Source organism: Biomphalaria glabrata, chromosome 5 (assembly GCF_947242115.1).
Source record: "Biomphalaria glabrata chromosome 5, xgBioGlab47.1, whole genome shotgun sequence".
Lineage (NCBI taxonomy): Eukaryota > Metazoa > Mollusca > Gastropoda > Planorbidae > Biomphalaria > Biomphalaria glabrata.
In genome coordinates, this window is record NC_074715.1 from 35,833,700 (window position 1) to 35,858,356 (window position 24,657).

General features: G+C 36.9%; 1 protein-coding gene across 1 annotated transcript in view; it reads left to right on the forward strand.

Moving 5' to 3' along the window:
* The window catches only part of LOC106065998 (pyroglutamylated RF-amide peptide receptor-like), a 98,312-nt gene extending 77,986 nt beyond the window's left edge, over positions 1–20,326 (forward strand). Inside the window, exons 5-7 of the mRNA XM_056030268.1 lie at positions 7,998–8,200; positions 11,113–11,251; positions 19,586–20,326. Of these exons, the coding sequence (XP_055886243.1) occupies positions 7,998–8,200; positions 11,113–11,251; positions 19,586–20,059 (816 nt within the window). The 3' untranslated portion in view covers positions 20,060–20,326. The remainder of the gene's footprint in view (positions 1–7,997; positions 8,201–11,112; positions 11,252–19,585) is intronic.
* Positions 20,327–24,657: the final 4,331 nt, after the last annotated feature.

Genomic DNA, 24,657 nt, shown 5'->3' on the forward strand with positions numbered 1-24,657 from the left:
CCATAGTATAATCTAGACAGTGTGAAGACACCATAGTATAATCTAGACACAGCTATTGACTAGATGAGGATTTTGTCATTTCTCTATCCTCCATGGCCTCAGCAGTACAGAAACAGACATCATGTTAGTACTTTGTCGGGTCCTCGCCTGTACGGTCCATAAAGGACTGAACTTTTAGTGAAACTAAATAGTGACTTTTTTATTTTATTGACAGCACTCAAGGGAAGTAACCTTTTCTTAAGCAGCTTTAAGCAGCTAGAACTCATTCTCCTACAAGAGCTTTTACCGACAGCTACTTTTGTGTTTCTAAATATCTAAATCTTTTATTTCTTTCGATGAACTATGACACAACCTACAGAAGATCATGTCCCACTACTAGAAGGACGGAAGATCGTGTCACAACACGACATATGGAAAATCATGTCATACAACAAGATGTATAGTAGATCATGTCATACAACACCACGCACAGAAGATCATGTCAAACAACACCACGCACAGAAGATCATGTCATACAACATGACGTACAGAAGATCATGTCATACAACACGACGCACAGAAGATCATGTCATACAACACGACGTACAGAAGATCATGTCATACAACACGACGCAAAGAAGATCATGTCATACAACACGACGCACAGAAGATCATGTCATACAACACGACGCAAAGAAGATCATATAATACAACACGACGTACAGAAGATCATGTCATACAACATGACGTACAGAAGATCATGTCATACAACATGACGTACAGAAGATCATGTCATACAACATGACGTACAGAAGATCATGTCATACAACATGACGTACAGAAGATCATGTCATACAACATGCCGTACAGAAGATCATGTCATACAACATGCCGTACAGATGATCATGTCATACAACATGCCGTACAGAAGATCATGTCATACAACATGACGTACAGAAGATCATGTCATACAACATGACGTACAGAAGATCATGTCATACAACATGACATACAGAAGATCATGTCATACAACATGACGTTCAGAAGATCATATAATACAACATGACGTACAGAAGATCATGTCATACAACATGACGTACAGAAGATCATGTCATACAACATGACGTACAGAAGATCATGTCATACAACATGACGTACAGAAGATCATGTCCTACAACATGACGTACAGAAGATCATGTCATACAACATGACGTACAGAAGATCATATCATACAACATGCCGTACAGAAGATCATGTCATACAACATGACGTACAGAAGATCATGTCAGACAACATGACGTACAGAAGATCATGTCATACAACATGACGTACAGAAGATCATGTCATACAACATGACGTTCAGAAGATCATATAATACAACATGACGTACAGAAGATCATGTCATACAACATGACGTACAGAAGATCATGTCCTACAACATGACGTACAGAAGATCATGTCCTACAACATGACGTACAGAAGATCATATCATACAACATGCCGTACAGAAGATCATGTCATACAACATGACGTACAGAAGATCATGTCATACAACATGACGTACAGAAGATCATGTCATACAACATGACGTACAGAAGATCATATCATACAACATGACGTACAGAAGATCATGTCATACAACATGACGTTCAGAAGATCATATAATACAACATGATGTTCAGAAGATCATATCATACAACATGACGTACAGAAGATCATGTCATACAACATGACGTACAGAAGATCATGTCCTACAACATGCCGTACAGAAGATCATGTTCTACAACATGACGTACAGAAGATCATGTCCTACAACATGACGTACAGAAGATCATGTCCTACAACATGACGTACAGAAGATCATGTCCTACAACATGACGTACAGTAGATCATGTCCTACAACATGACGTACAGTAGATCATGTCCTACAACATGCCGTACAGAAGATCATGTCCTACAACATGCCGTACAGAAGATCATGTCCTACAACATGACGTACAGAAGATCATGTCCTACAACATGCCGTACAGAAGATCATGTCCTACAACATGACGTACAGTAGATCATGTCCTACAACATGCCGTACAGAAGATCATGTCCTACAACATGACGTACAGAAGATCATGTCCTACAACATGCCGTACAGAAGATCATGTCCTACAACATGCCGTACAGAAGATCATGTCCTACAACATGACGTACAGAAGATCATGTCCTACAACATGACGTACAGAAGATCATGTCCTGCAACATGACGTACAGAAGATCATGTCCTACAACATAACGTACAGAAGTTCATGTCCTACAACACGACGTACAGTAGATCATGTCCTACAACATGACGTACAGAAGATCATATCAGGCAACATGACGTACAGAAGATCATGTCATACAACATGATGTACAGAAGATCATGTCCTACAACATGCCGTACAGAAGATCATGTCCTACAACATGCCGTACAGAAGATCATGTCCTACAACATGACGTACAGAAGATCATGTCATACAACATGACGTACAGAAGATCATGTCATACAACATGACGTACAGAAGATCATGTCATACAACATGATGTACAGAAGATCATATCCTACAACATGACGTACAGAAGATCATGTCCTACAACATGCCGTACAGAAGATCATATCATACAACATGACGTACAGAAGATCATGTCCTACAACATGACGTACAGTAGATCATGTCCTACAACATGCCGTACAGAAGATCATGTCCTACAACATGACGTACAGTAGATCATGTCCTACAAAATGACGTACAGAAGATCATGTCCTACAACATGCCGTACAGAAGATCATGTCCTACAACATGACGTACAGAAGATCATGTCCTACAACATGACGTACAGAAGATCATGTCCTACAATATGACGTACAGTAGATCATGTCCTACAATATGACGTACAGAAGATCATGTCCTACAACATGACGTACAGAAGATAATGTCCTACAACATGACGTACAGTAGATCATGTCCTACAACATGCCGTACAGAAGATCATGTCCTACAACATGACGTACAGAAGATCATGTCCTACAACATGCCGTACAGAAGATCATGTCCTACAACATGCTGTACAGAAGATCATGTCCTACAACATGACGTACAGAAGATCATGTCCTACAACATGACGTACAGAAGATCATGTCCTGCAACATGACGTACAGAAGATCATGTCCTACAACATAACGTACAGAAGTTCATGTCCTACAACACGAGGTACAGTAGATCATGTCCTACAACATGACGTACAGAAGATCATATCAGACAACATGACGTACAGAAGATCATGTCATACAACATGATGTACAGAAGATCATGTCCTACAACATGCCGTATAGAAGATCATGTCCTACAACATGCCGTACAGAAGATCATGTCCTACAACATGACGTACAGAAGATCATGTCATACAACATGACGTACAGAAGATCATGTCATACAACATGACGTACAGAAGATCATGTCATACAACATGATGTACAGAAGATCATGTCCTACAACATGACGTACAGAAGATCATGTCCTACAACATGCCGTACAGAAGATCATATCCTACAACATGACGTACAGAAGATCATGTCCTACAACATGACGTACAGTAGATCATGTCCTACAACATGCCGTACAGAAGATCATGTCCTACAACATGACGTACAGTAGATCATGTCCTACAACATGACGTACAGAAGATCATGTCCTACAACATGACGTACAGAAGATCATGTCCTACAACATGCCGTACAGAAGATCATGTCCTACAACATGACGTACAGAAGATCATGTCATACAACATGACGTACAGAAGATCATGTCATACAACATGACGTACAGAAGATCATGTCCTACAACATGACGTACAGAAGATCATGTCCTACAACATGCCGTACAGAAGATCATATCCTACAACATGACGTACAGAAGATCATGTCCTACAACATGACGTACAGTAGATCATGTCCTACAACATGCCGTACAGAAGATCATGTCCTACAACATGACGTACAGTAGATCATGTCCTACAACATGACGTACAGAAGATCATGTCCTACAACATGACGTACAGAAGATCATGTCCTACAACATGACGTACAGTAGATCATATCCTACAACATGACGTACAGTAGATCATGTCCTACAACATGCCGTACAGAAGATCATGTCCTACAACATGCCGTACAGAAGATCATGTCCTACAACATGACGTACAGAAGATCATGTCCTACAACATGACGTACAGAAGATCATGTCCTACAACATGACGTACAGAAGATCATGTCCTACAACATGACGTACAGAAGATCATGTCCTACAACATGACGTACAGAAGATCATGTCCTACAACATGACGTACAGAAGATTATGTCATACAACATGACGTACAGAAGATCATGTCATACAACATGACGTACAGAAGATCATGTCATACAACATGACGTACAGAAGATCATATCCTACAACATGACGTACAGAAGATCATGTCCTACAACATGCCTTGTATAAATTTACATCAGATACACCAAAAAGCTATTTATAGTTTGTCTTCAATAGCTACAAGAGTAAAACAGAGTCCTGGCCATACTAGAGTCGCCCATGTGTTTGTGTCTTCAATAGCTACAAGAGTAAAACAGAATCCTGGCCATACTAGAGTTGCCCATGTGTGTGTGTCTTCAATAGCTACAAGAGTAAAACAGAGTCCTGGCCATACTAGAGTCGCCCATGTGTGTGTGTCTTCAATAGCTACAAGAGTAAAACAGAGTCCTGGCCATACTAGAGTCGCCATGTGTTTGTGTCTTCAATAGCTACAAGAGTAAAACAGAGTCCTGGCCATACTAGAGTCGCCATGTGTTTGTGTCTTCAATAGCTACAAGAGTAAAACAGAGTCCTGGCCATACTAGAGTCGCCCATGTGTGTGTGTCTTCAATAGCTACAAAAGTAAAACAGAGTCCTGGCCATACTAGAGTCGCCCATGTGTTTGTGTCTTCAATAGCTACAAGAGTAAAACAGAGTCCTGGCCATACTAGAGTCGCCCATGTGTGTGTGTGTGTGTGTGTGCGAATGTCCTTGTATCTGTGTGCCAACAATATACATTTTACTTCAGAAAAGATGTTAGCACACAACAGTTATTAGATCTAGATCCAGTACTGTGTATCTTGCAATAGTTCACTAAACCTAGAAATATGTATTCTGGTACATTTGAGATCTCTATAGCCTTGCATTTTTTTATAGCTTACAATTATACGTTTTAGAATTGTAAATCAAGGAGCAGAATCGTGAGTAGACTTGGATCAGGTATGACAAGTAAGGGGAAAAGGGGGTTAAAAATGTAGCCAACAACTGAATGACAAGTAGAGATGGAAATTGCATTGGTCATTCAATTCTATTGTAAAACCTCAGGATCAGTTTGTTAAGAAAGACAATACAAACTTTAGTTTCGAATCTCAATAGAAGCTAACACTCTAGTGATCTAAATACGTGGGGGCTAAGGTCCATCCTCTACCCGGAACCCAAGGTCAAAGATTCACCATGGATCTATTTCTAAATAGTCTTCGTACATTCATAGTTCTCATCTGTGTCCTCCAAGTAAATTAGTACTAAAACTGTCTTCCTCTTGTAGACGTAGAAAGTCAGTACACGAGACAAGAGCTAAGGAACACTTTACTTTGAAGAAAGATTAGAAAAGAATACCTGATCAAAGTGACTTCAATGTTTGTCTCTCGGTTGTTTGTAGAATACATTTGTTGTTACGTTGTTCCAATGAACAAACAAACAGGTCAGCTGGGTTGATCACGTGATTCACGTTTCGTTTCAATTCTTTCGACTTCCCATCATTCATAGATCTAAGAAGAAACAAAAGGATCAACTTGAGCACGTTCTGGCTATTTTTTCCTATTGAGAGCCCAACTTTAATCAGTGTTTTCTAGGCTGGGTACTTTCTACTAGATTTTTTTTTTTGGCCTTGACTGAGCATTAAGATAATTTTATTTAAAAAAAAAAAACATTTATTTTTTAAAGGGAGATAATACGTGTCTTAGACTGTAGTAAAAGTGCAGTATAGAAAACGTTAAATAAACTTATGTTTAAAAAAAAAGCTCAATGTTAAAGAAACATCAGATTCCTAGAACATCCCTCCCCCCCCCTCATCCAAATGAATGTGCTGTTTATAGTAAGATTTGGAGAGTTCCGACCATTAAAGTATGATTTGTGTTTCATTTTGTAGTTAAAAGAATTGTAGACTGTAAGTCATCCTCAAGATTTACAAAGAGTCAGAGTCAGTTTGATCTAAGCACTTTCAGAATACTTCTATTCAAGTCAGAACTTCTTGGAACAAGGAACGCTACTGCTGATCTAAAAAATAGCTCTAACAATTTTCCTAGAAATTTAACAGTTGGTGTATATCGCAGATAAAATAATTACTAGTGGCCACATGGGGAAAAACTCTAGTTTAACCATTAGAATTGTTCAAAGTTAAAAAAAAAGGCAAATTTGGCTTGAGAGCTAGACTTAGATCTAGAACAAACATCACTTTGGAAAGGACTACTCTAAACATTTTTTAAGATTAATCTTTTTTTATATTTTATTATAATTTAAGTTGTATATTGTCTTTTTAAAATGTATTTTTTTAATGTTTTTCTTGTTTTAAAATCATATTCTTAGTCAGCTAGAACAGTCAGAGACTTTTGTAATTTGATTGGGAAACTTAATCCACTAAGATTACTGAGTTCTACAGGTTGAGAGTCGCCTATTCCACCTGCAGCTAGTCCTTGTATATGAGGTCCAAGAACTAATTGTTGCTTTCGTTTCTTAGTCTCTATGAAAACAATAAAGGTCATCTCACAAGGGAGATAAAACTGTCTAGTAAATGTGTTCCTTTGTGTCTTATGAAATGGTTATCTGGCCGAGTTAAGAGATGTCACAGTCAACATTTAGTCCTACACGAGAATAAGTGATCTTTTTTAAAATTTCATTTAAATCTCCCCTCTTTCTTGTTTTCTTTAACTCTCTCTTTTTCTTCCTATATCCTTCTCTCTCTCTCTCTCTCTCTCTCTCTCTATGTCACGCTTTCTCCTTTTTCTCAATTTAGTATTTACACAAACATTGAATGTCAAGCTTACAGCTCTTGTCTTGTAATAATCATGTCAATGTCTTTGAGTTCAAAGATTAAGGATGAGTGAAGAATTTCACAGGACTATGTAGACCCAGTTTTGACCTACATATTTTACTGCATCTGATGCGGTTAATTCATTGTATTGATGCTAAAACTGATGCGGTTAATTCATTGTATTGATGCTAAAACTGATGCGGTTAATTCAGTGTATTGATGCTAAAACTGATGCGGTTAATTCAGTGTATTGATGCTAAAACTGATGCGGTTAATTCAGTGTATTGATGCTAAAACTGATGCGGTTAATTCATTGTATTGATGCTAAAACTGATGCGGTTAATTCAGTGTATTGATGCTAAAACTGATGCGGTTAATTCAGTGTATTGATGCTAAAACTGATGCGGTTAATTCAGTGTATTGATGCTAAAACTGATGCGGTTAATTCAGTGTATTGATGCTAAAACTGATGCGGTTAATTCAGTGTATAGATGCTAAAACTGATGCGGTTAATTCAGTGTATAGATGCTAAAACTCAGCCAAACTAAGTCCGACTTAAAACTTAATTTTTGTATTGTGCCCAACAATTCTCGTCGTTCACATACTAATCATTTATATCTGTGGTTATTGGCAGGAGTTATGTAACGTGTTAGACTTAACATTATTTCACATTATGTCAGTCGAAGTTGAACTCGTTTTCATTACGTTCTATGTCTTGGTAACTGTTTGGGCCGCATCGTCAACCCGCAACGATCTTCCTGGCCAATATGCCCCACTTCGCTAACCCTCAATGAAATAAAATGTAGTCTGTGTGACATGCTTGACAGCCCAGAACACTGCTTGACCTTCTTATCTTATATTTGACTTGTACACTACTTTTCACATGTTCTCAGATTCATAAGCCTGTTGGTGCTCTGGTCAAAGCCTACTGGTGTCTGAAAGAATGGGAGAAGCCAATCTACGGGATACTCTTTGAGACTTACATGCTGGTACTATTGTTTATGGTTCCTGTCGGTGTCATGGTGGTCTCATACACAACCATATGCATCGAGCTGTCCAGGGGAACAAAGTTTCGACGTCAAGCCACACTTGTACAGTAAGTTTAGGAATCGGCTTAGTACTTGGCTTTGGACTTGGCTTAGGAATGAATTTAGGGCTGTGCTATGAAATGGGCTTAGGACTGGGATCAGTATTTAAAAGTTGAGGAAACAAGTTAACGAAATAGTTAGTAAAATCAATAAATTATTTCTAAATGTAAACTATTTACTTTCATCCATCTCACAACAGCTAAAACGTCTTTATCATCCAACATTCCCTCAACTAAAATCAACCTTTTGTTTGTTAATATGCTTGTTATTGTGTCAGTTGACAGATCCATGTCAGAAATGAAACATGTTTTATCCGTCACATCTGGGCCCTTCCCTTACCCTAATGTTTTTTCAGGATAAATGAAATATTTGTAAAATCTAGCGCCACATGCTACCTGTATCAAATAATTTCATGTTCCCTGTATCAAATAATTTCATGTTCCCTGTATCAAATAATTTCATGTTCCCTGTATCAAATAATTTCATGTTCTCTGTATCAAATAATTTCATGTTCCCTGTATCAAATAATTTCATGTTCCCTGTATCAAATAATTTCATGTTCCCTGTATCAAATAATTTCATGTTCCCTGTATCAAACGTTACAACATCAACTTTTTCAACAAATCTTTCTTAATAATAAATTTCTGTTTGGCTTCATTTACAGCCACATCGAGTCCAAATTAAATGGTTGTGTTAGTGTTGATTACATAAGAGTTTAAAATCTTGTCTAATCCAATTTAGCAGACTTTTTTCCCGCTAGAACATTATTTCGGTTGAATTGAAAATCCAATAAATTAGTTCTAATTGAATGACATAGAGCTGTCCAACATTGCTTTTAATTAAATGATATTTGTGTTGGTTAAGTCCTTGGACAAACTTCCTGCAAGTTGGTAGTGGATCTAAAAGGGCAGGATTCGAACCTGGGGCCACCGTGACGACAGTCCTAAGCTGTTGACATATCTCTTTTAATTGGATGACCTCGTGCTGTGCTCACATTGCTTTGAATTAAATATGCTGAGAATAACAACAAGTGTGGACTTGAGACATAGAGCTTTAACAAAGAGCTTTGACATAGACCTTTGACATAGAGTTTTGACATAGAGTTTCGACATAGAGCATTGACATAGAGTTTTGACATAGAGCTTTGACGACTGACATAGAGCTTTGAAATAGAGCTTTGACATAGAGTTTTGACATAGAGTTTCGACATAGAGCATTGACATAGAGTTTTGACATAGAGCTGTGACGACTGACATAGAGCTTTGAAATAGAGCTTTGACATAGAGTTTTGACATAGAGTTTCGACATAGAGCATTGACATAGAGTTTTGACATAGAGCTTTGATGACTGACATAGAGCTTTGAAATAGAGCTTTGACATAGAGTTTTGACATAGAGTTTCGACATAGAGCATTGACATAGAGTTTTGACATAGAGCTTTGACGACTGACATAGAGCTTTGAAATAGAGCTTTGACATAGAGTTTTGACATAGAGTTTTGACATAGAGCATTGACATAGAGTTTTGACATAGAGCTTTGACGACTGACATAGCGCTTTGAAATAGAGATTTGACATAGAGTTTTGACATAGAGTTTCGATATAGAGCATTGACATAGAGTTTTGACATATAGCTTTGACTTTACTCAATATTTAGATTCAAAATAATTACCAGGAAATAATTAAGACACACACACACACACACACACACAAACAACAAAGGCTTCAAAAAGACAAAGACAACGTGAAAGTTCCCTCTAGATCCTTCTATATCGGTAGTAACGATAATGAGTTAAAAACAGTTTGCTCTTTGCTAATCACCCATCAGGAGATCTAAATCATAACCCTTGTACATTAAAGTGACCTATGGAACTGTTCAAAGGCATGAAAGACAACCTCTTAAAGTCTCTCTTTGGTTATGATCTTTAACAGTCTCTTAATTTCTTAATGATCTCATAAAAACTTCGCTCAGTCTGACCATGTAGTACACCATCTTTATTATAAAAGTAACTTTAGAGTAACTATAGAATCAACAACTAACAAACATGGGCATCAAAACGAGAGCCGCTCGACTTACAAGTAGTAGGCTATCCAACATTTTAAAGATCAATTCTAGTTTTCTAATCAGTTGAATACAAGGGGGCATCTACATAACGTTGGTCTACTACAGTGGTTCCCAAACTTTTGACTTATGCGTAACCCTTCTAGAATTTTCCTAACGCTAAGTACCCTTCGAAAAAAAAAAAGAATTTATTTTAATAACCACCAAAATTTATTTTATTATATTTGAGTAAGCCTAGACACAAAATAATAGTTACTCTATCACAATTAAGTATTCAATTAGTGTGTTTATTTTTTTTTATGCTACAGACACACAGCAAATATATTTAAAAAAAAATGGAGACAAAAAAGTTTTGACATTGAAAAAGTGGGCGTGTCGACGGTAGTTGTAACATCCCACCTGATATTTGTAGAACTTTTATTATTATGAAAAAATAGCTCCGTATTTGAGTTTGTTAAAAACTTTAAATAATAAAAAGGATTTTAAACTTATGATATTTTATTCTAATTTATAAATTAGATGGGTATTTAAAAACAAAATCAATATACGGGCAACGCGTACTCCCTTTAAACTTTTCCCTTACCCCTGGGGGTACGTGAACCCCACTTTGGGAAACACTGGTCTAATAGAGACGATAAAATACTTGAATCGCAAGCTAAGAAAAATTTGAATTAAGAAGACTAGACTTTGTCCTGACTTCAAAGCAACACTTTACACCGCGATGAATAGCCTTCAAGGTATCATCAGAGACATGTATTGAGAAAGTATTAATATCATGAATTCTTTGCTGTTACCACTGTTGAATCTCGTCTTTACTTTTCATAATTAGACCCACAGTCTAAAAACATAATTTATTTCAGATGTGCGCCATCTTACGCCAATGGTAACAGCCACTCCTCACGGTACAGCGCAAGTAAATCTCAGCAAGGTCAAGGATCTTGCAAAGATAACATGCTCCAGAACAGACACAAGGAGAGGATGGATCAGGAGAAAATGAAAGTAAGAATTTTAAGACGTTTTTAAATCATAAACCTGGACCCCCCGCAATATCAATGTGACGCAGACCCATCTATGGCCTACATATTTTGTTACATCCACAACAGACGATCTAAACACTTACCACTGCTTTTGTTTGTGTGATTTTTAGCGGCCCCGAAAGGGGAAAAGACGCTATTAATTTTGTGTAAAATGTCTGTCCGTCCGTCCGTCCCGTTTAGATCTCGTAAACTAGAAAAAATAGTGAAAATCTGACATCATAATATTTTAGACCATTCAAAGTTCTGATGCAACGGCTACTTTTTTCTTTTTTGAAAGCGAAAAATCTAATTTTTTAAATCACTTATGCAAGCAGTTGTTTTTTTATTATAAAAATACAACATTTTTACAACTATTCGCTATTAATAGTAACAAACACAGGAGGCTCGTTAGTAGAGGAGACGACCATTTACCATATTCTAACACATTTATGCAAATGGTTTTAGATCTTTTATCCAAAAAAATATTTACATTTGTATTGCTAAGTTAAGTAAGTTCTGTCATATTAATTACTATATTTCCACAAAAAATGCTTACTTTTTTTTAAAGAGAAAAAATCTATTTAGTATGCATATCAGTTGGATATAGTTTAGAACAACAATTAATAAGTAGTTTTTCATATTATATTATTACTAATTGGATTTATAATTGGAATATACATTGTATTATAAACATCGCATAATGCTTGAAAAATATTAAGAACCCAAAAATATTAAGAACCCAAAAATACTTATGTTGTTTGAATTCTAAAACTTAAAATACATACTACTAGAAAGCAAAAGATTAAAAAGATAGTTCTATAAAAAGAAAATGCTTTTCCGACGGTTCTAGTTTGTGATTGTGTGTGTGTGTTCTTGAGTCTCAGTGTATGTATTGTAAATAGATCAAATATTTAACCCATTGACACGCAATAATTCTACACAAAAGCTGTTTTTTTCTTTTCCTCAATCTTTTCATATCTTGTAATTCCCCTGCTCAAGGACTGATCTCAGTTTAGAGTTGAGTGAACACATTCAAGTCCCACCATACATTTTGTTTATAGTCTTCAACGCAAAACTATTATTTCCCATGGTGCCACCTTTTTCATGACATCACGAATATGTTTGCAAAGAGTAGCACCTAACCCCCCTCCTCCTGCCTTAGCTAAGTAAACACTGCAACGTAATATCACGAATAACTAATGCCTGAAAGGATAGGGGGGAGGAAAAGGAGACACGATAAAAAAGAATGTTGAATATCTGGCCATCAATATGATCACGTGATTGGGGGGGGGGGAAGTTCGTCAATAGTTCTCTCAGATTTCAAGTCTCTAAGGTCATTTTGAAATGCTATCTGGCTAGACTCTTTCTCTCTCTCTCTCTCTCACACACACACACGAATGTATATGCTTTCATGTTGCTATAATTTTGTCTAAGTTTCTATGTGTAAACATGTCTCTACAATATTGAAGATAACAATAAGGCGAGAAAGATAATCTTTTGACACATAATAATAATTGCTTTACAATCAAAGTCAGTCAACTCATCCAAGTGTAATAACTGTGAATTAAGGAAGCTATAACTTTCTCTAAGACTTTAGATAGGCATGGGTAAACAAAATGAGTAATTTTTTGTCTGTGGACCTTTACATCATCTGCCCTATAGATCGCGTGGTCTGAAAAGATCAATATAATTACTTTGTACTACATTGTTTGATATTTAAATTACTTTACAATTACATACATAGTACAAATACGTTGAAATCTAAGCTACTTTACATACATAGTGCAAATACATTGAAATAAACGGATGAAAAATGTTTTTGGAACTTAATTTCAATCGATTGAAGTCAGTTTAAACTAAACAAAGAGGCTACATTGCTACTTAAGCATGACGTGTTGACAATGTTTGGTTAATAGAATGTAGACATCATGGCTAGAATTCATTTCATTTGTTCAGAAATGAGCATAATGGAAGTTAAAAAAAAACAAAACATTTCAGTATGGATCTATTGAGATTGACTCATTCCTATAGATCTGGTGAACTGCCCTAACAAAATTAATAGAGCTGTAGATATTTACTTGCCTACAGTCTACAGACTAGTGTCAACGTGCCTACATTAGAGGGTTTTGTTTTTTACTTTACCTACAAATTACTTTTTAACAGGACTAAGATTAGTTTTCATCTTGCTTACGTACTAACTGTTCTCTAACAATTGCTTATTTATTTATCGCGAAAGTTCTACCATTCAATGTGTTGTCTTGTTCTTCAATCTTTAGGTAACTCTTACAATAGCCGCTACTCAAGAGAACAATTTATGCCAACGTGAATTTGAGATTCAGTAGAGCTTACATGATCTTATATTTGATATCTACATGATATTCATGCATTAATCATGACACTCTGTTGCCAGTGATTAATGTTGACAATATCTCCCTGGGACACGGTGTCTCCGTATGACGTCACGACATCCGAATATTAAACTTGTGTTCACGCCAGTCATCAAAGCTCTTGTTTGACTAGTTTTCTTATTTCAATCACGCTCACTGACACGCATACATTTTTCTGTTTCTCTTCCCTCTCTCTCTCTCTCCCTCCTCTCTTTGTTTCATTCTCTTATATATTAATATACACATGGCTGATCTTCAACGTTGAAGGTAGAGTTCAATATCTCATGTAGCTAGGTGGATTCAAATAGGATCTACATATTTTTCTTCAAGCAACGAAGACAAAGCAGAAAGTCGATTAAAGTCGATAAAAGTTCTATTTTTGTTCGCCGGCTTCAATGGAAGACTCACTTTGGCTCACTCGAGGCCTGACAACTTTGGCTCACTCCAGGCCTGACAACTTTGGCTCACTCCAGGCCTGACAACTTTGGCTCACTCGAGGCCTGACAACTTTGGCTCACTTGAAGCCTGACAACTTTGGCTCACTCGAGGCCTGACAACTTTGGCTCACTTGAAGCCTGACAACTTTGGCTCACTCGAGGCCTGACAACTTTGGCTCACTCGAGGCCTGACAACTTTGGCTCACTCGAGGCCTGACAACTTTGGCTCGCTTGAAGCCTGACAACTTTGGCTAACTCGAGGCCTGACAACTTTGGCTCACTCGAGGCCTGACAACTTTGGCTCACTCGAGGCCTGACAACTTTGGCTCACTCGAGGCCTGACAACTTTGGCTCGCTTGAAGCCTGACAACTTTGGCTCACTCGAGGCCTGACAACTTTGGCTCGCTTGAAGCCTGACAACTTTGGCTCACTCGACGCCTGACAACTTTGGCTCGCTTGAAGCCTGACAACTTTGGCTCACTCGAGGCCTGACAACTTTGGCTCGCTTGAAGCCTGACAACTTTGGCTCACTCCAGGCCTGACAACTTTGGCTCACTCGAGGCCTGACAACTTTGGCTCACTCGAGGCCTGACAATGTTTTTCCCCAGCCGTCTCTACTAGAAGTCATTTGTTTCCAGGGGATGTCCTCAATGCTCTATGTATCTATCCAGTTTATACTTTCAGAAATTAAAGAGCTAGTCTGAACATGGTACCGTGACTTACGTAATTACCTTTTAGTTTGGAATCGATAAGAATATGAATAAAGAAAACTGTGTTTATGTGTCTTTTGAACATTTAAAAATTTAATGCAAGACTTTTCGATGTTTAATGTTAAACTAAATTAAGTCTTGTATTTTTCTATACATCATTTAACAAATACTCATTTTATTTCTACATTACATAAGACAAAACAGTTTCATTCTTCACATGATTAAGCCTCAATATAGGTATAAGAAATGGTATATACAAGAAGCCGTCATATCTGTTACGAGACACGGTGAATCGGATTTGTAAGAGCTTTTAGTTTTTGACATCTTAATGTGACACATAGTCGACAATTCTTGTAGTTCCTTTTTAAAATTCGGAATTGCTTGGGAACAAAAAAAACAACAACAACATTATCTAGGGCAAGTCCACCAGCCTTCACGCGCCTTGTATCTCTGACCAATTTATTTGTCCCAGTCATCCGATCATTTGCAACGCAACCTACAACATAAGCTCAGGAAACATGGGCACACAACTTTGGAGTTTAATTTACGATATTTTATCGACGCATAATAATAGAACAATGCATCTTGTTTTCTACACGAGACCATAAAGAGAGAGAGAGAGAGAGAGAGTAGAGAAAAATACTGTTTTTAAGAGGGAGAAATATAGAGACAGAAAAGAGAGGGAGTGAGAGAGAGACAGTTGACTAAAACGTGGAGAGCAGGGGCGGACTGGGTATCAAAATCGGCCCGGGCATTACCATATAAACCGGCCCATAAATGGCATGTCATATATTTTCGGTGTGGGGGGGGGTGTTAAACCCCCTCCGCAATATATATATATATATATATATATATATATATATATATATATATATATATATATATATATATATATATATATATATATATATATATATATATATATATATATATATATATATATATATATATATGTGTGTGTGTGTATATGTAAGTGAAAGGTAGTACAAGGGACAGTTACAGCTAGGAAGTCTGGGGGAGCGCCGTAAGCGCCCCCGAATCAGAGCATTATTTCCGTTATTTTAAGCTTTAAAAAATGCATATTCTGAGGTATCTACAGTGCAATTAGCCTGCTACTCTTCCGCTAAAAAAATAAAAAAATAAATCTTCTATTCACTGGAGTCCAGCGACTGGTAGAAAATGGTAAAATGCTTAAGTTTTATATTGGAAAAGGGGGGGGGGGGACCACAAAACCACTTTTGGCTACGCTCATGAAATTTGGTGACTCTTGTTTGCTTAAGTTGGCTGCACTGGGGCAATAAGTAAAGTTTCCCTTTCAGACAATGAGATCTGAGGCCAGTGATGGTTTGAATTCCTCCCCTCTCGGCTACGCCCATGTGATTTATCATAGTTGTAAAAATTCTATTCAAAATATATAAAGTTTGACAACGCATCGAAAACTGGATGTATGCTTTCGTAGGCTTACATAATGTATTCTATTTATAAATCTACATGTATGTAGTCTGAAAACTATAAACACTACAATAGCAGCCTCAATGAGTTTCAAACTTTTTGGTATTAGCCTACTTATAGATTACAGACGTTTCTTCAAAAAAATAAAACAATTAGGTCCTACGCATTTCACGTGTCAATCTAGTCATGCATGTTGATCTGTGACTTAAAATATGCTAAATCATTGGTTTTCCTGCCTGACAACCCATTCCTTTAAAGTGGTATCACCACAAATACAAAACTAGGGGTCTATCGAGCCGTCATCCTCCTCTACATTGCTCTATGCCTCAGAAACATGGATAGTGTACAATTAACATGCAAAGAAACTGAATCACTTCCACATGACATGTCTGTGAAAAATACTGAATGTCAAATGGCAAGACAAAATGCCAGATACTGAAATCCTTCAATGAGCGGGTCTGCAAAGCATCCACACATCCTGATGCAGTCCCAGCTGCGATCGGCAGGACACATATGCAAAATGAAAGACCACCGCATCACTAAACGACTTGTATGGCCATCTAAGCGAAGGAAAGCGCTCTTAAGGTGGTCAAAGAAAACGCTTCAGGGACACCCTCAAAGCTTCTTTGAAGGCGTTCAGCATAGACCCATCCATCTTGGAGACAGGCACATGACAGAGCATCATGACGTCGCGCTGTGAAAACCGGTGCACAGGTTGCTGAGGAAAAGAGAACAAAGCTGGCAGAAGAAAAAACGTCAGAGAAGAAAAGCAAGGCCAATGACACTAGCTCCAGCTGGAATAACCTGCCTAGTGTGCGGCCGAACATTCCGGGCTCACCAGCCACACGAGGAGACAAAAAACCCCAATGCAAGGCCCTCGGCCCCCTGGATGACAAAGTGGTCATAATCGAACTAGGGTGGACGAACTATATATATTCCTTTAAAAGATACGAGAAAGCAGAACTGTTAGAGAGGTACCTCTAAATGTGAAAAGCTCTTGCTTCGTCCTAGTACATTCTCAAAAACGAGATTTGTATATGAATATATTATTTAAAATATAAATGATTCTAAATCTCCTTTCATTAAATATCGGATGTGACAGCGCTATATAATAGTATATAAATTATTGTAATTATTGTAATAATTTTCATCATCAATGACTTCATACTAAGCATGAGTTTGCCGTTAATCACAATGGTATAAAATTGATTTAGATCTACTCTAGATTTTTGTTTTAATTAAATAATATATTTTTTTGTAAGCCTTAAGTGTAGTATTTTTAGATCTATGTTATTACAAATAAACAACAAGAAACTTACTTTTTCTTTTCAAATCGCAGATAGTAGAACTTTATACCCATAAGTTGAGTGGTTTGCAATTTCGCGGTTGTGTGTATATGTTGAAATTAACTTCTATTAAGTTTTGTTAACGCGCTGATTGTCTCCCCTTTTGACGCATAATATCAAGGTTTTTTAACTTAGCCTCTCCCATCCCTCTTTTTCGTTAACTTTCATGGAACCATAAAAAAACGGGTGAGGGAAGGAGCAAAACAAAAATAGGAGTGCCATCAAAGGCCCATGCCGACCAGCAAAATGATCAGGCCAAACACGGTCTAGAAGACATCAAAGTAGTGTTGAAGGCCATGCCGCTCGTGCATAGCAGAAAGTACGGTCTAAAGTTTTACAAATGATAATACGTACAGTGTATAGTGTAATTCTTAAAATTATATTCTTGTTGAATGCCAAACAAAATTAATTGTAATAATAATTTAAAAAAAACAACAAGAAAACATGTTCGGGCCTTTGTGTCTTGTTGATGTCACATTTTTTTTTTAAAAGTTGTCTGCATTGAATTTTTTTTTCTTTGGTCGCGACCAGACCGGCCCATTTGGTACCGGCCCACCGGGCATTTGCCCGTTTGCCCACATAGCCAGTCCGCCCCTGGTGGAGAGACTCACGAGTTGAGACTAAACAAGAGAATCACAAGAACACATTTAGCCTTAAAGTCGTAAAGTTTATTGCTGTGTATATATATTCTGTAATTAGGCAAGTGACAAAAATATTATCATTTCTGTATTATACATACAATTATATCTTTGTATCACTGCACTGTAAGGGTTACGTGAACACAGACAGAGAGTGTGTTTTATGAAATAATTCCACTCCCACATGCTTCAGTTCTTTAGTAGACAAGATGATAACAATTATTGTTCCAAGCTTTGTAAGCGTGGGCGGTGGTCTAACAGACCTTGTCTTCTAGACAATGCTTTCATGCCTTGGTATTTTTTTTTTATGTTCTCTCTCTCTCTCTGTCTCTCTCTTTTTTCCCCCCAAGATTTTGACCTTAGTTTTCTGTTTATTTTTTTCTTTTGAATTTCCTTCTTGATTTAAGATGTTGGTTGTTATATCAAGATAATAGTGGTAGCATTAAATGTTGTCAAAATAGTCTAGGGGAATATTAGTTGAAGTATTAATTATGCCTTCACTTAGACGTCTATCCTTATATACGTACATAATAAACTAAATACTTTCTTTCTACCTAGTTCTCTTTATCACGCTCTAGTTCTCTTTATCACGCTCTATTTCTCTCTCTTTAAGTTTCTCTCCAGTCTTTCTATTTCACTGCGTCTCGTTTTACCCGCTCTTTCCGTACCTATTTCTGCTTCTTAATACCGCTATGTCTCCTTCTCTCTTTCTGGTCATGACATCAAGACATTCTGAAATTTAAAAAAATTACTCATCAAGCACTGACGTCATTTTGCAACAGTTAGTAATTCGTCACAAACACAGAAGTAAACTGAAATTTGAGTGATGTGAATGTATGTTTGAGATTTAACAAATCAAGTTCTTGACTGGGTCAAACAAAAGTTCTTCCTCTACTTTTGTGAAACTTGTGTGTGTGTGTGTGTGTTTGTGCGTATGTGTGTGTTTAATTCCAATGAATGACTGGCTGGTAGACTCATGTTCGAATTGAAGTCACTCGAACGGACTTAACGTCTTCGGCTATTTCTGCATTCATTTAAGAGTTGAATAATTGTTCCAAAACATTTTGCGCATCGCCTTCCAAGTCTAATATAAACACTTATCATTGGAATAGTCTAAAGTCTAGTAGATCTATAATCTATACATTCGCTTAATCAAGATTTTTTCTTTGGGGGGGGGGGGGGGGCGGGTAAAAATGTTCCATTGTTTTAAAATGAAATACTCATTAGCTATTAAGAGAAGAAACAATCGCTCTCTAAGTTGTATTAAGGAGGTTATTGTCTTTTTAAAAGTATTTTCATGTATTTCTTGTTGTTTTTTTGTTCATATGTTCTTTATTTTTTCCCCAGGTTATACGAATGCTTATAGTAGTCGTTGTCCTCTTCGCTGTCTGCTGGGGTCCTATCCTCATCAACAACCTGCTGGTCTCTGTTCGTTTCCTCAACAACCTGAACGAAGGTCACCTCAAGCCCCTGAGGATTGCTTTATTTCTTCTTTCGTACCTCAACTCCAGCCTCAACCCTCTGGTGTATGGCTTCATGTCCAGCCACTTTAGGCGAGGCTTCCGGGAGGCCATATGCGTGTTCAGCAGGGCGCCGGGGAGCAGGCTGTACAGACCTGGCCGCGCCAACAACAGCTGCTATTTAAATTCGGACTGCCCATCAATTATCAGAACCGGAACCGTCCGTCTGAGCCCTGTGACTGAACAAGTGCAGATAATGGATGAAGAGGACATGACCCACTCTCCCGTGGGCAGCGTTCGGTACGGTCGGAAGATCTGGGCCAGGAGTGACCAAGTTTTACATCAACTACAAGACAAATAAATTGATTCACTTACTGCTGAAATAGAAGTATTTGTATCAAAGGGTTTGAACGCAATACATGAACATTTGAGTTCAATGTTATTGGACTAGAACATTTAATTGTCTAGGCTCCATACGTGTCTCAGACCATCTGAATACACATTCACTATGTACACTAGTTGTATAAGTATATTTCTTAACCTTCATAATTGACCACAACAAAATGTCTACAGAAGTGTTCAGGAATTCTACGACAAACTTCGCAGACTTTGCCTTTTGCCATCAAAACTTTCAAAAAAAAAACAACTCAGAAAAGTAGCACTATGAGTATTTACGAGACAGGTTGTCTCGACCTAAGTACATTTTTCAAATCTGAAACATCTTGAAGCAAGAGTGAATAATTCTGTCTGTACTTAAGCAAACTCTGCCCAGATCCCTGAGGTCATGAAAAAAAAAATGCTTTAAGGCATAATACGAAAGAAAATTGTTGTAAACTGTTGAAAAGATTTTTCTTTGAGCTATTGGGAAGAGCATAATCATTCCAAAGACAACAACATGACAATCAATGAATCATTCTCTCTCAGGTACCAAATGTATCAATGAATCGTTCTCTCTGAGGTACCAAATGTATCAATGAATCGTTCTCTCTGAGGTACCAAATGTATCAATGAATCGTTCTCTCTGAGGTACCAAATGTATCAATGAATCGTTCTCTCTCAGGTACCAAATGTATCAATGAATCGTTCTCTCTGAGGTACCAAATGTATCAATGAATCGGTCTCTCTCAGGTACCAAATGTATCAATGAATCGTTCTCTCTGAGGTACCAAATGTACCAATGAATCGTTCTCTCTGAGGTACCAAATGTATCAATGAATCGTTCTCTCTGAGGTACCAAATATATCAATGTATCGTTCTCTCTGAGGTACCAAATGTATCAATGAATCGTTCTCTCTGAGGTACCAAATGTATCAATGAATCGTTCTCTCTGAGGTACCAAATGTATCAATGAATCGTTCTCTCTGAGGTACCAAATATATCAATGTATCGTTCTCTCTGAGGTACCAAATGTATCAATGAATCGTTCTCTCTGAGGTACCAAATGTATCAATGAATCGTTCTCTCTGAGGTACCAAATGTTTTTAAACTTAACTAGGCTCATATATCTATGTGATATTATCACCGTCTTACTAATACAACGGAGTAATGAAGCTTAGAAACTGCATTTATTGGAAATATGGTGGATGACCTGAAAATATTGACAGACAACGGAGATAATTACCAAAGTTTTTCATTAAGTTATGAATTAATTCTTGAGCATATCAGTCATGAAGACTTAAAATATAAAGGATTTCTTTCATTGTTTACAGACTGTCAAAACCGAAATTATTATCACTAAGAAAAAAAAAATAATTTATGAGTTAATGTCTCGAGTTTAAATTCCTTTAGTTAGATTTTCTGTTTCTCTCATTTGAAGGAAACTTTTAGGGAGAGACATTGGTCATTGTAGTGACATCAGTAGTTACTGCAGAAACACTTCAGCTCTAGCAGTTGCGACAGGAACACTTCTACTCTAGCAGCTGCGATAGAAAGAGTTACGACCTGCAGCTGCGATAGAAAGAGTTACGACCTGCAGCTGCGATAGAAACAGTTACGACCTGCAGCTGCGATAGAAACAGTTCAGCTTTAGTTCCTTGACAAAAATAAATGTCAGAACTCAAAGGAACATAATTGTTTCCGCTTTTTTCACCTAGAAATGGAAGTTCAATTAATATTTCCTCCATAACTTAACGAAAATGTGTACATATCTGTGTGTGCATACTTGTTGATAGCCCTGTGCACAATTCAAATGTCGTATTTTTTCTTTACTGTACATAGAATCGTGTAATTCTAATTTATTTGTTTCAATTTTCTGATGTTCAAATAATGAAGATGAGCCCAGACGCTAAACTTGAACTTAACCGAAGTAATAAGTCTACTTAGTCGCCTTAGTGTATGCAGGAAGGAAGTTTGTGTTGAACTAATAAATTGTATGTGTTTGAACGTCAATAAATAAGTGCACGTACTTGTGTGTCAGGAATCAAATGTAAGAACTAGAATATGTCTCTCTATGGGATTGTGTGTCAGGAATCAAATGTAAGAACTAGAATATGTCTCTCTATGGGATTGTGTGTCAGGAATCAAATGTAAGAACTAGAATATGACTCTCTATGGGATTGTGTGTCAGGAATCAAATGTAAGAACTAGAATATGTCTCTCTATGGGATTGTGTGTCAGGAATCAAATGTAAGAACTAGAATATGTCTCTCTATGGGATTGTGTGTCAGAAATCAAATGTAAGAACTAGAATATGTCTATCTATGGGATTGTGTGTCAGAAATCAAATGTAAGAACTATAATATGTCTATCTATGGGATTGTGTGTCAGGAATCAAATGTAAGAACTAGAATATGTCTCTCTATGGGATTGTGTGTCAGAAATCAAATGTAAGAACTAGAATATGTCTATCTATGGGATTGTGTGTCAGGAATCAAATGTAAGAACTAGAATATGTCTATCTATGGGATTGTGTGTCAGAAATCAAATGTAAGAACTAGAATATGTCTCTCTATGGGATTGTGTGTCAGAAATCAAATGTAAGAACTAGAATATGTCTCTCTATGGGATTGCCTGCAGGACACAAATGACAACCTATTAGCAGAACAAGCAAATGTATGATGTCAACTTCCTAAAAATAAATGTAGATATATTGTAACTGAGTTCTGTTTTCTTTAACTGTTCAATGTGACAAGCAGATGACAATTGTGGAAAATATCTGAAACAATTTTTTTGTTCAATGTCTGGTTTCTTGCCCCGAGATACGCTTTTGTTAAATGCTCTAGAAGTCTGTCGTGGTGACGTCATTAGAAGGACCAAATGGAATAAAGGAAAAAAAAGTTGCTTTTAAATAATGATACGTTCCTTTTTCTTCAATAGGTCTTAGATGACATGAGGACCACGAGGTATAGGAAATAATACATAGAACTCTGCCGGATATAAGAATATAATAAAAGTGAGTATGTATTGACCGGACTAGGTATCAAGAGTTCTCACATCATTAACACGAATTTAGTTAATCACAAAAATGGAATTCGTATAGTTTAATCCTTTGCTGTTTTAGTTTTGTGAATTCTATTTGAAACAACCAGCCCGCCATATTTATTATTGAAATATAACTTGTTATGACATGATTAGGAATTAGTTATTTGTTTCGGGAATAAGGGGAAAGTTTTAATTAGCGACAAGTGACGTGACAGATCTTTAAAAAATAAGTACGACATAATTGACATCGGACGATTCCCTTCTTGAGTATTAAATATCTTTATAGAACAACATATCAGCGTCGACTATATATTTGATTGTTTCGGCCTTTCGCCGGTGTTACTGAATTAGTTTAGTTCAGCGTTACTTCCAGTCAGATCTCCACTAGACATATTGTCAAGAATCAACACCGCGCGGAAGCTTAACAAACTCCATAATTCGCAGTTGTTTTTCTTTATTAAAATTATAACAAATTGATCTATATCTCCAAGACGGTTTGCTGTGTTAATATTGGGTCAGCCATCCCTTGATGATCTCCCCTTGTTTCAAATATTATTTTTCTCGTTGCTATTTGTGCCGCATAGATTGTGAAAACACTTTGAACAACGAACTTCACGTGAGCGCTAAATGATTCCTACATATTAGATTGTAATGGGACTGTGAGTAGAAAAAATGTAAATTAAAAAATATGGTTTTAAAATATATTTATTACATTTTAATACAAGATATATGAGTATGTGTAATATGTTTCCGCCAGTAGAACCAAAAGTTAAATCTTAACAAAAAAAAAAAAGAAATAAGTGTACTATGTGCTCGGACATTCGTCGCGGTGGTCACATACTCGAATACTGTTTGCTTCCAATGCCTGTCATACCCGGGGAGGTTTTTCTTTGACGTAATGAGCCACAATTGATGACGTAATGTCTGACATTTGTATCATAGCCATAAAAAAAAGAAGCGCAAATCCAAGACATATCAATTTAGAATAAAGTCAAAACCTTCAAGTTGGACAGAGATTACTACAAGATCAACTTGAAACAATACTACAGGCAGGATACTACAGGCAGGATACTACAGGCAGGATACTACAGGCAGGATACTACAGGCAGGATACTACAGGCAGGATACTACAGAGGAATCTTAAGCATTATTGCAGTAAGTAAACACACACACACACGAATGAATGAATGTTTAAAAGTTTAACATAAAGAACTACAAAACAAAAGAAAACAACAGAATATAAAGGAATATAAAAACATTTCCCTAAAACAAATCTTTTGGCAGTCCGCAACAGTGTGTCTATCTACTCCGTTCCGATATTTAGTGAATTAACAATGCTGCACTTGCTGTATAGACTGTAAGATATTTAGTGAGTTATCAATGCTGCACTTGCTGTATAGACTGTAAGATATTTAGTGAGTTATCAATGCTGCACTTGCTGTATAGACTGTAAGATATTTAGTGAGTTATCAATGCTGCACTTGCTGTATAGACTGTAAGATATTTAGTGAGTTATCAATGCTGCACTTGCTGTATAGA